Source organism: Bubalus kerabau, chromosome 7 (assembly GCF_029407905.1).
Source record: "Bubalus kerabau isolate K-KA32 ecotype Philippines breed swamp buffalo chromosome 7, PCC_UOA_SB_1v2, whole genome shotgun sequence".
Classification (NCBI taxonomy): Eukaryota; Metazoa; Chordata; class Mammalia; order Artiodactyla; family Bovidae; genus Bubalus; species Bubalus kerabau.
In genome coordinates this window covers 105,159,603-105,178,971 of record NC_073630.1, presented here as the reverse complement: position 1 = coordinate 105,178,971, position 19,369 = coordinate 105,159,603, and the positions used below count along the sequence as shown (strand labels likewise).

At 33.3% G+C, this 19,369-nt stretch overlaps 1 protein-coding gene across 18 annotated transcripts in view; it reads left to right on the top strand.

Annotated features, from left to right (window-relative positions):
• The window catches only part of MAPK10 (mitogen-activated protein kinase 10), a 374,268-nt gene that overhangs the window by 280,936 nt on the left and 73,963 nt on the right, over positions 1-19,369 (top strand). For 14 of the 18 annotated variants that reach the window (XM_055589015.1, XM_055589012.1, XM_055589020.1 and 11 more), the window contains one exon: positions 17,242-17,424. The exons of 1 other annotated variant lie outside the window; for it this stretch is intronic. In XM_055589015.1, the coding sequence (XP_055444990.1) occupies positions 17,242-17,424 (183 nt within the window). Of the gene's footprint in view, positions 1-5,108; positions 5,181-7,569; positions 7,816-17,241; positions 17,425-19,369 lie in introns of those variants that run through there. 3 more of the 18 variants (XM_055589011.1, XM_055589029.1, XM_055589027.1) reach the window with 3 other exon arrangements.

Sequence of the window (19,369 nt, the reverse complement as noted above, 5' to 3'; positions counted from 1 at the left end):
TAAAAGGAAAGAAAATGAGTAGTTCGTCACTTACTGAAGCACTTTTGCAAGTTGATGTGTAAAATGAAATGAGGATAATTACCCCAATCTTCAGGGAACTTGTATTTAATTTGGTGATAATGTGAAACATTCAGAGCCAAGCATTTACTATGTGTTCATCAAAACATGAAAAGTTTAAAGAAAAAAATTATTTTTTCAACATTAGGATTTCTTCAGATTCCTTATTTATACACACTGCAGAATTATAGAGATTTTAAAGATGACAATTTAAAATATTTTGGTGCAATAAAAAATGACTTAAGACTTTTTATGGCAGAGTATTTTGAAAATTATTAGTCTACAGTTTTATTTATAATTTAACATAAAGCTAAAGATTTTCTTCTTTATAGTAAGTTTCAATGGATTTTATTCTGTTTCATTAAAAAACAAAATCAGATTCATTTTCATATTTGGCAAAACTAATACAATTATGTAAAGTTTAAAAAATAAAATAAAATTAAAACAAAACAAAACAAAACAAAATCAATGGTATAACATCTATAAAATAAACGTTAAAAATTAATATGATGCCATAGAAGTTATAAAGAAAGAAAAACAAGTTGAATAGCTAGATCCAAGGAGAAAAATCCTCTGTTTCCTGGAACTAGAATATTTAGCATTGTGTTCCATGAATGTTTTTTATTTTTCTTAGTTAGATCCACAGATGCAAAATAGGTACATTCACAGTTTATTTCTGCATATTGGTAGCTTTTCATAATTCTATCTTTGCACTAAAGTTTAAAACAATGTGTTTTTGTAAAATATCTAATTAAATTTTGAACTTTTAAAGCAAACATTTTAAAGAAATGGTTTTCTGATTTTAGAAAACCATATTAAATCTTCTTCTATTGTACTTTGAAGTGCTTGTTGAAAGATTTATCAAAACCCATTGTCTGAATCCTATGCTAAATGAAGATATAATTAGGTTAAAGAGAAAAGCAGTGTGGTCTCATAATTGTGTTACCAGAACCGCATAATCTCCTAGACAGGAAACATGTGTTAGGTTGCTGGATAGAAGCTCTCATAGTCCAAAAAATATTCCATCATAAATCACAGATCAAGCCGCTGGGGTGTGGAAGTAGCAATAAAGTGCTTTCTATGTTTAGATTTAAACTGACACAACCTATTGTTAAGTCATGTCTTACTCTTTGCAACCCCATGGACCGTAGCCCACCAGGCCCCTCTGTCTATGGGATTTCCCAAGCAAAAATACTGGAGTGGGTTGCCATTTTCTTCACTAGAGGCTTCCCTGGTAGATCAGTGGTAAAGAATTGCCTGCAAATGCAGGAGATGCAGGTTTGATCCCTGGGTCAGGAAGATCCCCTTGAGAAAGAAGGAAATAGAAACCCACTGCAGTATTCTTGCCTGGGAAATCCCATGGACAGAGGAGCCTGGAGGGCTACAGCCCATGGGGTCGCAAAAGAATCAGACATAACTAAACAACAACAACAACAATTTAGATTTGAACTGTCACGACCTTTATTATTTTATTTCTATCTCTTGACTAGAGTAGAAAAATTATAATTTAGCATAATCTCATGCCTGACAAATGATACACTTGAGATTTTCTCCCTTAGAAAACTGATAACCATATTTTAGTAACATCAAAACTTACTAAGCATTCCTTTTAAGGAAAGTAAATCAGTTTCTGTGTGGCACAATTGCAAATGAATCTGCTTTCTCTGGAAATACTGATGATGAGAGGAATGTTATGATCAGAATCATGGAAGGAGCTAGAGTTCTGCCTAGGTGGTATTAGTGTACAAAAATCTTATGGATACTCACATACCATATCAGACTGTCTCAGAGAGCAACAAAATCCAGTTTCCAACTGTGATTGAATTTGACAATTTCTTCTAAGGTCTATGCACAGTCGGTATTCATTGGAATATATTGAAATTTTCATAAAATAATCCAGTCTCATCTTGATAAGCATATAGATGTATTAGTTGAGGGAAAGCTATCACCCCTCATCCCCAAAGGATTTAAAAAGATCTAGTACCAAATTCTTTTATTCCCTCTTTCTTGTTTTAGTTGTGATAACTAATTAATAAAATCCCTCGCTGTGGCTGTTACAATGATGTTCTCTTGACATTTCATCCTGCCTTGAATAATAAAAATCCATATAAACTCATATGCATCTACTCCCCTTTTTGTAATTTATAATGGTGGTGGTGGTTTAGTCACTAAGTCACATCCGACTCTTGCGAACCCATGTACTCTAACCCACCAGGCTCCTCTGTCCAGGGGTTTTCCCAGACAAGAATACTAGAGTCGTTTGCCATTTCCTCCTTCAGGGGATCTTCCTGACCCAGGGATTGATCCCTGAACCCGGGTCTGCTGCCTTGCAGGTGGTCTCCTGCATTGCAGGCAGATTCTTTACCAATTTAGCTTCCAGGCCAGGCATAAGGCTTAGCATTTCTGTGGCATAAGCATGGAGAGTCTATACGAATAGTGAATTGCGAGGAAAGTTAAATGGAAACTGGAATTTGGAGAGGTTTCCAGGGTATTATAACTCATAAAAGGTACATTAAATAAAGCAAATGGTACATTAAATAAAGCAAATGGAATTCAGTATTTTCATCAGTAGCTCAGATCTTGAGTTTGTATCTCTCTACATTATCTTCACACAAAGGCTTTGTGATCTATTAAGTCTACAATTGTAGCTTCTATCATGAAGCTATATTTCCAAAAATGTTCTCCTTTTACTTTAGAATATCTGTATCCCACAGAGCCACATAAGTGAGAACTGGGAGACACAGCAGTTATTAAACCAACAACTATCTAGAGCCAAGTGAGACTGAAGTAACCCCGGGACTAAGACTTCTTGTAGGGCATCTGTTGTTACTGTTGTTGCTGTTTAACAGCATTAGGTGAGGGAGAAGAAAGTGCAAGGGATTCTAGTCTGAAAGAGGAAAATTTATCAGTTTTGCAAGAGTGGTCAGGGGTCACAGATTCTATTTTAAGATTATTATTTGTATTAGAGAACAAGATAATTCCGATTTAGATAATGGAGAGAAATTCCATGGAGTCAACTGTGATTTAATACGTGGAGTGCCTTTCAAAGTGGTTTCAACAGTGAAAAGGATTGCCCAGTGAGTGGTAAGCTTCCCTCATTGGAAAAATTTCTTAATTATAGACATTAATATAAGATATAGTATAATAGTATATAAATATTAAATGAATATGCCTTCTCTATGTATATTTAATTCTAATATATATATATAATACATGATACAGAACAAACATTTATTGATAACTTACTATATGCCAGGCAATGTGGAAGGATCTTTACCAGGCATAATCCTTTTAAGTCAAAAAATTTTTACATGATAAATGCCATCCTTGTTTTAGAGGATGAAAAGAGAGAGTCAGTAACTTGGCCAAGTTGATACACATTTAGAAGGCTGGGCTTTCCTGGTGGCTCAGACAGACACAACACAGAAGATCTGAATTTGATTCCTGGGTCAGGAAGATCCGCTGGAGGAGGAAATGGCAACCCACTCTGGTATTCTTGCCTGGAGAATTCCACGGACAGAGGAGCCTGGCAGGCTACAGTCCATGGGGGTCACGAAAAGTTGTACATGACCAAGTGACTAACACATACATGTACAGTTAGAAAGCAATGGGATTGGTTCTGCAGCAGAAAAAAAAAAAATGAATATCTGCCAGAGATAACATAAAAGAGATATTTTTTCATTAAATATATATAGAAATAGATGTTTTTTAACTAGCAGATAGGTTTGGGGCAGAAATAACCTTTTCCCAAATGTTTAAATTGATGCAGGCAAGAGAAAGCCTTGCTTATTGAGCCTTTAGCTCTCTCTCTTTTTTAAAAAAATCTCTCTCCCACAATATCTCTAAAAAATAGATACATGGTAAATAACAAATTAGACTGGTCACTTTGATGATAAGAATATTTGCAATTCAAAAGCAAATTTTGTTTTAGAGAATTTTTTTGCCCTTTAATCAAAGTGTTCACAATACCAACCTCTTGTGAGACAGATATTATCTTGAATTCCAAATGTATTAATAATAAAGGGATGCACAACTGTTTGCTCTATCTTTTCCTGATCTTTTTGCATGTCACTTGCTTTCCTAAAATGGAAGCAAGACAAATTTGCTTTTCTGGGTATGCTTGTCACCTTTATAGCTATAACCGTTTTTTTGCAGTGATAACTATGTTTAGGTATTTTGGTCAAACTTTGCATTTAACCTGAGTGAGACCTTCACCTGGGAAGGAATCTCGAGGAATTCTGTAAGGTCACTGCCAAATTACAATATATAATTGGAAGAATAAGTGAAGCAAAATTCTAGTGTGCTATCTTAATGTCTTTCCCTATTTGTTCCCCCTCAACTTCCCGTATTCTTCTAGGTTAATTTTCCTCATAAGAATGACCTATCTTTCTTTCTGAGTTTTCAGTAGGAACACGTGAGTAACCAAGGACAGTTAGAAAGCAATTGTTTTTATGAGAATAAGACAAAGCTTCCTGTTTAAAAACATGCTTCTTTGGTGAGAGTCAATGAAACTGAACCAGCCTATTCCAAAACACTCATTCTTGAACTGGCATTTCACTTCCGGAAATTTATTCATATTTATAAATAAGAGTAAGTGTGTTTTATAAAAGAAACCCTTTCTTATGAGGTTGCAGGTGGCTCAGTCTTTATTTCTTTCTCCAAGTATGGTATACAAAAGAATGAAAGAGAAACCAATTTGCATGTTTCCCACATTAACACAATCTAGAATAATTTACAATACAAATCAGTAGGATTCTAGGAGATGAATGCAAATCAGACCTTTTAAATCAGAACCTAAATTAATCATTGCATTATAATTGCAAAGTAATATTATCATACATTAGGTGGCATTGAATGGCATGGTTAGTTCAGTTGCATAGCAAAAAGGGCCCTGACATTCTTGTGTTCTTCCCACCCTGTTTTAAAGCACTGTTAACCCAGTCAGCAAAAGGTCAGACCATTGCTCCAAGGCCTGGGTAGTGAAGTGTTTTTGTTTATTTGCTGTTCTATTCCTGTCTTCTTGTTTATCTTCATTTCATTTTTGTTTTCAGTTGACATGTGGTCAGTAGGGTGCATCATGGGCGAAATGATAAAAGGTGCAGTGCTGTTTCCTGGCACTGATCGTATCCTTCTTAGAAGCCAGTGGTCTCTATGGGTAATATGTTCAATCGATTCCATTAGGTCTCCAGCATAATACTATTGATGGTATATCCTCACTGCCCTTAGAGGGGTTCTGTGAAGCTCCAATGTCACGTATTTACCAGCTGGCATCATGGGAGAGTAACCTTGTCTCCTAGCAAGCTTGTATATAGATAATATTGTAACACATATGAAATGTTCAATTACTATCAAAAGATCTGCCTTAATTCAGTCTTATGAAACTAATAACAATGATATACTCTATTATGTTTTACTGTTTTTTGTTGTGAAAGTGTTAGTCACTCAGTTGTGTCAGTTGTTATATCCATAGCTAGATAATAAATGACAAAATCTTTTAGTTTAAGACTAAAGATGTATGCTTTTGTACCATAACAAATATTCATTTGGCATGGAAATCTTTTATCAGTTAAATTTATGTTCATTCATAAATGCAATCAGTTTATCATTAACACATATTCAGAGAACATTCATATGAATTTCCTTTTAAAAATGATCTTCTAAAATAATTTTTCTCATTTCCTTAATGTCTAGGAATAATAGCTCCATTACTGCTTTTATTCTCTCCACATTATTAACAAGTATGATGATTAAAACCTCATTAATTAATAATGATTATATGAAATATCCAAAGAAAACAAATGTATATCACTTGGTTAAGTAAAAGTGATCTCTTAAGCAGCTAATGATTAGCAAGTAAAGGTTCTATGGGCTTTGCAGTATTAAAAAGATATGGAGAGTGTGATTTAGTGTATGGGTTTATAATAACTTATTTTATTTAGTCAGTTAAGTATCCTACTCACAGTCACTTACAAAATATTATGTCATTATCATTCTAAAGATAAGATGATCATTACTTAAATGATCACTGTTCGAAAACAAAATTGAACCTACAATAATGGGGTTTTAATGTATAAAATAAATCTGATTAATAATATTGTAGCCTAACTATGCAATTAGCCATTTACTTTGAAGATTAATATGTAACAAATATTAAGTGCATGCATATATTCTCTGTATTAGTGGACAAATTTACAAACTGACTGAATTAGGCACTCAGTTTTTGTGGATAAGAAGCTTAACATGAAATGTTTTATTTAGTTAAAAATAAAACTGCACTACTTTTAACTCTATTCTTACTAAAAATATTTTTTTAGTTTTATATGACACACATTTATGTCTAAAAAATTTATGCCTGTTTTGCAGTATTGTCTTCTGCATATACATTTTACTAAATAGTATCTATAAATTTACAACATTCATGTTTATGTTAATACTCTTTAAAAGTATGTTAGCATGATAAAAAATGAATTCCTTCAGATTGAAAAAAAAACAAGATTTCTCTGATACCTTGTGGATTATAAACTTGAATTTGGACTTTGAACATGAATATGAAACAGTTAAGTTTTGCCTAATTTTTAGACATTTGATAAAAACAGACTCAATCTATTAACTTTGTACTCTTTGATATTTTAGAAGTTCATTTTGCTTGAATAATTGATGATTGAAATGAATTATTTGCCACCTATAAATTAAAAATGATTATTTTTCATTACTTTTTTTATAATTTTTATTAAAGAAAATCAAATCAGATTTCCACAACTGAGTTATTAAAACAGATTAACATTTCTTAGAATCCATTTTTTTTAAGTTGCTTGGTTATCATTTCTTAACTTGATACCAAAATCCCTTATAAGTAAACCTTTGGGTTGCTGCTAATGTTAAGAAGTCTCAGATTGTCCTTTCAATACTTGAGCTTGGTATTTTTATTTTTGGTTATTTATGGAGCTCTTGTATAGGGATACATTTGTAAATTTTGGGAAGGGCAAGTGGTAATTATTAACTAAAGTGTCTCCTCTGAATGTCAGATGCAGTCTTTTCATAATTTCAAACATGTTGGTAATTTCAAATCAGAATTTTTCAGGCAAACAAATTATGAACACTCATTATTATAATGTTAAACTCTTAAAATACAAAACAGATTACTTATTTTTTGAAATGCCCTGTTATTAAACATGACATCTGAAAGTGGCAATAAAATTATATTTAATCTACTAGATATATAGTGTGTGTAGTATACATCTATACAATATTCTGTAGGCAGTCATATTATTTTTATTTAACATATCATTTATATGAAGACATTCTCAAAATAAATGATTGATAAAAGTCAGTGCAATATGAGCTATACATGTCTTCTTAATACATAAAATAACAACAAAACTTAAAAATACGGTCGTATACCCTTTATTTTTTATACCTAAACAAATTCGCATTATTTTTAGCCTTGAGAAATTTAGATAACCAAAAACAGTTCTTAAAAGTTAATGCATTTTTATGCTACTTTATTCGTAGCTGTATTTTTGTGTTGTGTGCTTAGTCACATAGTCATGCCTGATTTTTTGTGACCCCAAGAACTGTAGCCCACCAGGCTCCACTGTCCATGGGATTCTCCAGGGAAGAATACAGCAGTGTGTTGCCATATCCTTCTCCAGGGGATCGTCTCAGCCCAGGGATTGAACCCAGGTTTCCTGCATTGGAGGTGGATTTTTTACTGTCTGAGCCACCAGGGAAACCCTTTATTAGTAGCTGTATTTTGATATATTTTAATTAAATTTTTATTCAAATCAAATGTGTTTAACTTTCTACAGAAAAGTCAGAATTCAACTACTGAGATACTTTTCTATTGGGAGGTCTCCTAATGAATTTCACCCTGGCAGACACTTTTACTTTAAAATTACAAAATATATTATGCAAATGAATTAGAAGAATATTAAATTTATAGCTTTTGAAAAGATCAATAAAATGAACACGCATATATTACCACTCAGGTTAAAAAAGTAGAACATTATCAATACCTATGAACTTTTTGTGTGTGCTCCTGCTCGGTTATATCCTCTCTCTTCCCCAGAGGTCACCGCATTCCTAAAGGCATGTTTTTACAATCTCTTGGACTTTCCTTATATTTTTAGCACATACATATTTATCCCTAAACAACATATCATTTCAGTTCAGTTCAGTCACTCAGTTGTGTCCGACTCTTTGCGACCCAATGAATTGCAGCATGCCAGGCCTCCTTGTCCATCACCAACTCCCGGATTTTACCCAAACTCGTGTCCATCAAGTAGGTGATGCCATCCAGCCATCTCATCCTCTGTCATCCCCTTCTCCTCCTGCCCCCAATCCCTCCCAGCATCAGGGTCTTTTCCAGTAAGTCAACTCTTTGCATGAGGTGGCCAAAATATTGGAGTTTCAGCTTTAGCATCAGTCCTTCCAAAGAACACCCAGGACTGATCTCCTTTAGAATGGACTGGTTGGATCTCCTTGCAGTCCAAGGGACTCTCAAGAGTCTTCTCCAACACCACAGCTCAAAAGCATCAATTCTTCAGCACTCAGCTTTCTTCATGGTCAGACTCTCACATCCATACATGACTACTGGAAAAACCATAGCCTTGACTAGACGGACCTTTGTTGGCAAAGTAATGTCTCTGCTTTTTAATATGCTACCTAAGTTGGTCATAACTTTCCTTCCATTTAGTTTTATCCATTTTACATATTGTGCTATTATTCCTTTGTGACTTGCTTTTTTTTGGAAAGCAAGCTTTTTTGAAGTTAGCATTATATTTTAAAGATTTATTCATGTTGATACATCGGAAATAGTTCATTCATTTTCATTGGTGTATAGCATTCCAGTATATGAATGTTCTATTAATACAATAAATCTGTTCTTCTACAAATAGACTTTGGAATACATTGAGTTTTTGCTTTTTCTTTTATAAACAATGAATACATGTTTCTAGGAGCACATGGACAAGATTCTTTCTGATAAATGCCTGGGATCATTGTTGTTGTGTAGTTGCTGAGTCATGTACCATGCTACTCTGTAGGATTTCCCAGGCAACAGTAAGAGTAGGTTGCCATTTCCTTCTCCAGGTGATATTTTCCACCCAGGAATTGAACCTCAATCTCCTACTTGGCAGGTGGATTCTTTACCACTGAACCATCTGGGAAGTCACACCAGAACTCATAGGTGTGCACATTTTAAGCTTGACTATGTGTTGATAACATCAGATTGATTTTCAGAGTAACAGTATATGTATAAAAGTAACTGTCTACTCCACATCCAAACCAACTCTTGATATCACCAGATTTGTTTTTAAATTTGTTAGTAATCTCTTGGATGTAAAATCCTATTCATTGGAGCTTTTATTTATATTTTCTTTACAAGCATTTTTTTCCATTTACTGGCCATTAGTATTTCCTCCTGGTAACATATCTTTTGTTTTTTAGAACAAATTTTTAAATTGTATTTTTAAAAACTAACTTGTAGGAGTTCTTTATTTATTGTGGTACCTAACCTTTGTCCATTTTATGTGTTGAAAATATCCTTTCCCTTATTTAGAATATTTTGCCATTTTATTTTATATTGATTTTGGAATTTGCTTTTTTTATAGTTCATTTATTTATATGTCTTTCTTAAGAATCCTTTGATGCCTTTATATTCTCTTTTAGTTTTGGTGTGAATATTTTTATCTTTTATATTTAAGCTTCTAGTTCACTTGGAAATGATTTTTGTGTATGGTGTGAAAGAGGAATTTCATTTCCAGTTACTGACTGAGGAAGAATGGCTAATTCTTTCTTCATTATTCTATAATGCTGTCTTTGTCTTAAGTTTTCACATTTAGGGGGAAAGGGTGTTAGATTTTTGGCTCTGTATTCTATTTCATTATGAGTTGTTGTTTTTTTGTTGTTGTTTTTTTGTCTATCTCTATACCACAACTATCCTTTCTTAATGAATACAAGTGTATACTACACATATATCAGATAAGATAAATATCTTCCTTCTTTGTCTTCTTCAGAAGTACCTTAGCTATTAATGAGCCATTTCTTTTTCTCAAATATTTTAGAATTGGCTTGCTAACTTCTATAAAATGATCACTATTTGCATTGATTTTGGAATTGTATAGACTCTATAGTTCCGTTTGTGGAGAATTTCTGTTTTAATTCAGATAATTTTTATCTCTCTCCTGGACACACAGGATCTTACCACATACTAATAATTTAGATCATTACTGTACCAATTTAAATATGCTATCTATGCTCAGTATTTTAGTTTTTTTCTTTGAACCTCATAAATTGACATTATCATTTGGTTATATAAAGGTAGAGTTTGTTTAGATTTACCCTTATGATTATAATTTTCTTGGCTTATCAGTATTTCTTGCAATTTGACCCTTTACTTTGGGATTATTTTCTTTCCTTCTGAAGTATATCCTTTAGAAGTTCTTTAGAAGTCTTTGACGATAAAGCTGTATTCTGATTTGTATTCCCTACTAGAAAGATAGTTTTGTTGGATATAGAATTTTAGATTGAGAGTTTTTTCTTCCAGCATTTTAGAAGTGTTTTTCCACTGGCTTTTTCTTTTTAATATTACTGTTGAATAATTAGCTGTCAGTGTGATAGTCATCTTTGGACATACTCTGTCTTTTTTCCCTTCTTTCATTTAGGAATTTTTTTCTTGATCTTTGGTTAGTTGCTGTTTCTCTCCCATGTGACTAGGTCTGGATTTCTTTTTATTTACCTCTCAGGATTCCCTTTGTTACCTAAATTTCAACCTTTATCCAATTCCTGGAATTTCTCAATTTTTGTTTCTTTGAATACTTTCTCTCCCTATTCTTCAAGTTATCTCCTTCAAAAACTCTAATTGGACATAAAATAGACATTTATTTATTCAACAAATATTTTGAGCACTTGCTATGTGCTTATACCTAGAGATATACATGTAAAGAAAATTGATAAAAATCCTTGTCATCATGAAATTTAAAATAAAAGGCATGGTATATTAGAAGGTGTTAACAACTAAAGGAAAAGATGGATCAAAGCGCGAGTGCGAGGATGGAGGAGGCAAGGATTTTCTCCTTTCTTTTTGAATTGAAACATAAAAAGTTTTGTCAAGTATGCCTCATATAGCATGTTTTCTTTACCTCATATAAACTTCATTGTCCCTTCTAAACCTTTTCTTACATAGTGTTATACCCAGAAATGAGTGTAATCTTTCAGAGAGGTTTTCACAGAAAAGAGTAGAGAGTTACCAAAACTGTTAAATAGAATTTTGTATTTCTTTTAGTGTTGGGAGCTGTGTGTATCCGCTACTTTGCTTAAAGTCATTTTACTTACCAATTTTAAAACACCTCAACATTTTTCAGCTACAAAATACAGATATCAGTTTAAATGATTTCCAAGACATCTTCCAGTTTCAAAATGTAGGTAGAGTCAGATCTAGTCTTTATGAGGCTGGAATATAATGCAGTTGGAGGAAGTTGTTATATAAAGAAAAAATTAATATTACAAATGCAAAACTAGGCATAGAATTTTGCAAGGGACCTGTGCAAATGAGTGGCCCTAAAGATTAACCCTCAATAGTTTAATTAAAATTCTACATTGTGATACATATTAACATATATTGAATTTGCTTATATGTGAAATGTCTCTTCAATATTTTTTGCTTTGTAAATAAATATAGATTACAATGATAAATAGATTTATTAGATGAAATAGATTATGCTGAGGTGCATATATATCATGCTTCAAATGTTAGCCTCTGGATATTTCATGTTCCACAGTATTCCATGAGCAATCAGCTGCCAGTGAACAAATAGCCTTTTAATCAAACTGTCAGCTTTGACTTTTTCAAAGTGTTATTAGCTTATAATATTTCCCCTTCCTGTGCTCATTTATAATGAAAACAGATGTTAGTTATAATTTTTCATTGTCACTTATTCATATTTCTAGAATTTGAGGGGGACTATCAAGATGAAAATAACACTTTTCAAATGAAAAAAAGTAAAAATGTTTTTAAAGTAACAAAAAACTCAAGACAAAACCATGAAAATCTGAATCCAGACCTTTGTCATATGAATATAGATATACTTCTAGCCTGAATTTTACAATGTCCTCAGAAGTGAGAGTTCTTTGAGAACAAATTTTATCATAGAGAATTATGGAGTAATTACTTAAAAATAGTAAAATAGTTTGAACTTATATTGAATAGCTTTTATGCTTCCCATGAGTAGCACTTCCCATGAGTAGTAACGTGATATCAACCTGTATTTTTATGATAGCAACATGTAATTTCAATCCTTCTATAGGTATTCATGAGTAGAACCCCTTTTTCTCTGCATGGAGCTTATGTGTGACACTTGTCATAATTTCTCATGGTCTTTTTGGGAAAGTGACATGGGGAAAGGGAACAAATATTAGGATTTTTCTTTCCTTGTCATATTTCCATGTGAACAACCCCTAAGTTTTCCATAGCACAAGGTGTGGAATAATATTTTGGTGAAATTGACCCTAAACTAATCCGTGTCATAAAACTGAAACAGGTTAGTATTTTATTCTTAGATCTGGACTTATCTTTTCACAAGATATTGCCAGTATTTCTCAAATATACCAGGGGCCACCTGGATTGCAATTACTGTGATGTTTCTTAATTATATCATCTCAAGCATATGCATTCAGAATCTTGTAGATCAATGAGTAGAGGGGAGGGATCGATATTTTTATAAGTTCCCCAAGTTATGAATATTCAGTTTGGGAACTGCAGTTTTTTTATCATGATGCCTAACACATGGCATGCATACCTCCACCTCCTATTGCACATTTGTTGCAGGGCTAACATAAAGCCACCCAATAATACACAACACAGTGCCAACCAGGTAGCTGCTTGTCTTGCAAGATCAAGTAGTCACTCCTGGAACTTTTCTAAAGACAGTACTCTTAAACAATATTATCTTTAAAAGCATAGTTAAGAATTTGGGGACAAACACTGATATTCTTTAGGTTGTGAAGAGATGTCAGCATTTTTGCACAGAATACTGAATATAAGGCTAAGAGCAGAATAAAAGGCAAATCTGAATTCACAAAGATGTCAACTCTGGAAACCATATTCATCATAAGAAAAAGTAATCAATGGAAAGACAAAATGGAGATAAAATAATTCAAAGGGCATAGAAGAATGAAGCCACTAACAACTCTTTATGATCCCACTTGAAAGAAAAAGTGAAGTCACTAAGTCACATCTGACTTTTTGCGACCCCATGGACTGTAGCCTATCAGCCTCCTCTGTCCATGGGATTTTCCAGGCAAGGGTACTGGAGTGGGTTGCCATTTCCTTCTCCAGGGGATCTTCCCAACCCAGGGATCGAACCCGGATCTCCCGCATTGCAGGCAGATGCTTTACCATTTGAGCCACCAGGGAAGCCACTTGCTCCCACTTGGTAGCCTCTGAAAGCTTAAATGTACATGGTATAAATTATGACCCCAAATTTTCAGAAAATAGTAAGGCATTATTCATACATTAGGCTCAAGGCAATTTGTTATATATTTTAGAAAGTTTCTCAACCAAGGAAGTTAATGTAAAAGGAGGACATTAAATGTAACTGACAAAAATTAGCTGGAATGATTTCCAATCTTAGGATTTCAAATAATCACTTTTACAATCCATACTTTGTTTCTTTCATCTATTACAATACTACTTATTGAAGACATTAGTAGTAGTCAATAGTTGTACGTTATCTTATCATACTCTATTTAAAAAACCAAACTTTTTATAACTATCTTTATGTAGTGAATTTAGAACTAGATGAGAATATTGTCAAATAATTCCTACTAGATGACATTTTAAAATTTTTATTAAATACATTTGATAATTATGTTGTATGATGATTTCTGAACTAGTAGATAAAAATATGTATAGTTTGCTTTTTTGATGACTGCACATGCTGGAATCTGTAGGTATTCATATCCTTACTCATATAGTAGAAAAATGATGATTTATTAGTGTTCTAAAGCAGAGAAATTGTTTTACAAAAATAATTTTGGTCATTCTTTTAAAAAATATATACTATTTTAAATTAACACATAATCATAAAAACCTAGTTAATATTTTCTGTATTTTAAAAAGTATAATCATTGTGGAAATCTGATGATTAAAAAGTTCTTTTAAAATGTATCACCTTATTTTCTATTTAAATATTAATGAAATTAGTTGTTTTATGTGAATAAGTTGGCCTAATAGATTAAGAAAGCAATTTCAGAGGCATTCTTTAAGAGGGATTGCCTGTGATAAACATATGATCAATTTTATGGCAAAATTAAAGTAATGTTTACTACATCAGTTCCAGACTTGGTCTTTTTCTTCTGGAATCCTTGGAACAAGTCCTGGGTTTAGAGCCAGGAGATATTATTTCTAGTATTGGATTGTATTTGTTTAATTATGATTATAGAGAAAACTCACATGGTTAACTAAGTACATAGTTGTTAATGATGCAATCCTGTGAATGCCTGTAAAACATGTACTTAGTGCTTAAATGTACTAGTCATGTTTTTGGGAAGAAAGAGCTTGAAATGGATTGGATAAAATAAAGGCACACACTTTTAAAGATGACTATACACATATTTACAGTTAGAACAATCAAGTATTTCATTGCCAATAATAAAGATTAGTGGTTTTTTTTTGGTAAACTATTACATCAAGGACCATAACAGTGTTTCATCTAAAGAGCGATCTAAGGTAGGAAGACATGCTGAGTGCTTCTAGAGACTTTAATTATAACTTTTAATAAGAAACATTTTAATAGTTCTTGTTTAATTAATTCCAGGACGTTTGACTCTCCTTAAACTTCCCTGGTGGCTCAGCTGGTAAAGAATCTGCCTGCAATGTGGGAGACATGGGTTCAATCCCTGGGTTGGGAAGATCCTCTGGAGAAGGGAACGGCTACCCACTCTAGAATTCTGGCCTGGAGAATTCCATGGACTCTATCGTCCATGGGGTGCAAAAAGTCAGACATGGTTGAGTGACTTTCACTTTTTCTGAGAGTTTACTGTAAAAAAACCATGCAATTGTTTTGGAAATGTTACTTTAAAAGCAATTCATGTTTTAATTAAATGACTGTCAAGTGTGAGTTACTCAGTAGTGTCTGAATCTTTGTGACCCCATGGACTGTAACCTGTCAGGCTCCTCTGTTCGTGGAATTCTCCAGGCAAGAATACCAGAGTGGGTAGCCATTCCCTTCCCCAGGGGATCTTCCTACCCAGAGATCAAACCTGGGTCTCCTGCATGATAGGCAAATTATTTACCATCTGAGCTACCATACTGTAGCTAAATATAACTATACTAGTGTGTTGGGAGTCTTTTGCTAACTTTGTTAGAAGATTCCTTTACAGAAAATCTGATAACTTCTTTGCCCTGATCAAATCTTTAGAATTCTCAAGAAGATTGATCACTGATTAAATTATGTCTTGTTAGGACATGATAACTGAACTGTATTAAAAAGTAGATCTCTTTTCATAATTTACAGTGTAAGCATTGAGGTTTATTTAACTGTATTAATGTTTTCTATTTAAAATTTATCTAAGTAAATCTAGCTTACCTATTATCGATAGTATTAACATAAGTTTTTGTCTAAGAGAAACTTTTAACTCTAATCTTTGACATTTTTTTACTTTATTCCTAATGATTCTCATTTACTACTATATATTCTCATATACATGGCAACTGAGATGAATTTTTATTGAGAGATGTTCTTGTTTAGTTGTTTCTATCATTTTGTAAAGGAATATTCTTCAGTTTTTCCCACTCTTACTTCATTTCTTGATATTACACAGTCGTACATTTTTTCATCCTAATAACTGAGAGGATATATAATTTAATTTTTATTCAGCTAGTTTATAAGAGAAATAGAAGCACATTTGCAAATTAGCTTGGTTTTACCTTTGTTCTGTCACCTATCTACATTGCATTATATATTTATTTTTGTTAAATATAGTTAATTTTGTCAAAACTGTCCATCATTTTTAGTCCAATGCTATAGAAAACTAGGGGTAATGATTTTAGAAATCTTAATTAAATAATTATGGTAACATTCCCTGAACTGTCACAAATTGCATTAACAGAAATGAATTAACTTTACAGTAAAGATAGAGTTATAGAATTAGCATTGTGGTATTGGATTTGACAATTTCTAAGGCCTCTGTCTTTCATTGACACATGGCAAGAAAATCTATTTGAAATCAACTTCTTCCAGTTGACTATTCAGAGTTTTCAGAAGTGGTATTTATCATTCCCAAGCTCTGACATATCAAATATCTATGAAAGATGAAAAAGAAAATCTCAATCAGTGGGTGTGCCTGTCAAAGACCCCCAGTTTTGCAAGTATTAGTTTTCATAGAGAGGTCATGTTTTTCTTATAAAATCCCCCATGTTTAACATGCTTTTGAAACACAGGCGCTTGGATGAAATCTGCCTTGAACTGAACATCCTATGTTTACCTTCATACTTCATTGAATATTACAATATTCAGGATATAAGGCACTATTATCAGAAGTAAGAAAATGGGTATGAAGTTGCAACTGCTTTGATAAACAGAATCTTTTAAGTCTTTGATGAAGAGTTAATGAGTTATTATCATACTGATTCTATTTGTAATGTGCATGAGTCAAAAAAATTAACAGACAAGGAAATTTCGCATTTTCTAGAGAACAAGAGGAAAAAAGAATCTTATAAAGAATTTAAGAAAAATATAGATGAATCTTATAAAATATTTATTCATCTGCCATTTTTAGAAAATAAATGATTAGAATAATTTCATGATAATATTATTATGTGTCATTATAATTTTTCTCTTCCAAATTACATGGCTATATAGAAGTTTAACTCAATAAAAGAAATTCTTGTGTTATTGAAATACCTTTCCATTGACACAACCCAAAGACTCTTTCATGATATCATATTTTGTTAAGTAATGCTAATTCCTCAAAAGTGTATGTGTTCTCAAAGTGAATTTAAAATTCCAAGGGGATTCACTGCCTGACAGTCTGATTTTTTATGTTTGTCCTTTGTTGTTTTTTTAAAACTTCTTCTGTGTTATTGACTGTTCAGAGCTCTGAGAAGCAGTTAGTCTCCCAACTAGTGAAAGGCAAGAGCTGGTGTCCTGCACTTGTTTTTGCCCTTAACTATTCAATTCTCAGATATTGACCAGTGGAATAAGGTTATTGAGCAACTAGGAACACCATGTCCAGAATTCATGAAGAAATTGCAACCCACCGTAAGAAACTATGTGGAGAATCGGCCCAAGTATGCAGGACTCACCTTCCCTAAGCTCTTTCCAGATTCCCTCTTCCCAGCGGACTCTGAGCACAATAAACTCAAAGGTAAGCCCTTCAGGGATAACTTCAGAACCACTGCGTGGGTGATGCAGACTATGGAGACACCTCTCCTGATGCTGGGAAAATTGAGCGCAGGAGGAGAAGGAGGCGACAGGGGATAAGATAGTTGGATGGCATCACTGACTCGATGGACATGAGTTTGAGCAAACTTAGGGAGATAGTGAAGGATAGCAAAGCCTGGCATGCTGCAATCCATGAGGTTGCAGAGTCGGACACAACTTAGCGACTGAACAACAACCTCAATTTAAGAAGAGGTATTTTTAAAAGATCCTCCCTACAAAGGGAGAGTAATCAAGGATTTTAAAATTTTCTGGATATCTAGAGAGAAGACTAGTAATAAAGTGTGTGACAATGGTATGGGTTAACTACTCACGGGGCTTATTTAGAATCTAAAATTACTTTGCAACGTTAACGCTAAAAGAACAACGTTATATATACATTGAAGCAATTGTTCCAGTTATTTTTATATTCTGGAAAATAGTTTCAACACAAGATTTTCATTTTAAAATCTTGAAACTATAGATGTTTGAGTTTTATTTGTATTTTACTAAATGCTTAACCACCATTTTTTAATTTTAGAGTGACAAATGAGATTTTTACTTTCATATTTTGTTTTTAACAAAGACTTTCATTAATAAGTAATTTTTTCTACTACTGTGTCTGCCATTATAAACTTTAGTAATGAATCGTAATTTCTTACCCACAAAACGGGGATCATAACAGCTTCTTTATAGGATTGAAGACATAGAATAAATTTGGCAAGCTATAAAGTATAATATAAGTAATATTTTAATTCTTATTCTAACTTATGACATTTCAGAAATTGGGGATATGAAGCAAATCTTATTTTTTTCCTTTGCCGGGGGAAGAAATCCTATCCCTTAAAATCTATGTGAACCTGGGAAAGTTATCTAATCTTTCTGTACCTTCTTTAACAAACTAAAGCAAGAAGTGTCTATCTTATAGGATCATTGGGAGGATTAATTGAATAATTTGTCAAGCACTTAGAACACTGCCTGTCTCACACTAAATGTGCAGTAACTGTTAGATATAAAAATAATAATAAATATTTATTAATAATAAAATTATTATTTCCAGGGGATCTATGTTGTTGTTAAGTTGCTATGTTGTCTCTGACTCTTTGTGACCCCATGGACTGTAGCACACCAGGCTCCTCTGTCCTCCTCTATCTCCTGGAATTTGCTCAAATTCACATCCATTGAGTCAGTGATGCTATCTAACCATCTTATCCTCTGCTCATCTTAACCTCATCATATCTTCTTCTTTTGCTTTCAATCTTTCAGAGTATCAGGGTCTTTTCCAATGAGTTGGCTCTTCACATCAGGTGGTCAAGTATTGGAACTTCAGCTTCCCCTGGGACCCCATGGACCCCATGGAATTCTTCAGGCCAGAATACTGGAGTGGGTAGCCTTTCCCTTCTCCAGGGGATCTTCCCAACCCAGGATCAAACCCAGGTCTCCCACATTGCAGGCGGATTTTTTACCAGCTGAGCCACAAGGGAAGCCCAAGAATACTGGAGTGGGTAGCCTATCCCTTCTCCAGCGGATCTTCTCGACCCAAGAATCGAACTAGGGTCTCCTGCATTCTTTTCCAGCTGAGCTATTAGGGAATCCCCCCCACCTCAAAAGGACATACACTTGTGAAATTTTACTGCAAATGTTCAGTGGACAATTAATTAGTTACAGATTAAATGTACAGACTTAATTTATAGCTAATATAGAATTAAATGAGATGGAGAAACCAAAATATAGTGTTACAACTTTCCAGGGTCATATTGTCTTCTCCAGACTTCCATCTGGTGGTTTTTAATTAAGTACGGTGTTGTTTCTGTGTCTGTGACACTTTCGTTACACAGTTGGGTTTCTCCCTTCAGCTACCTGTACCACTCTCTGAATTGTATAATTATTGA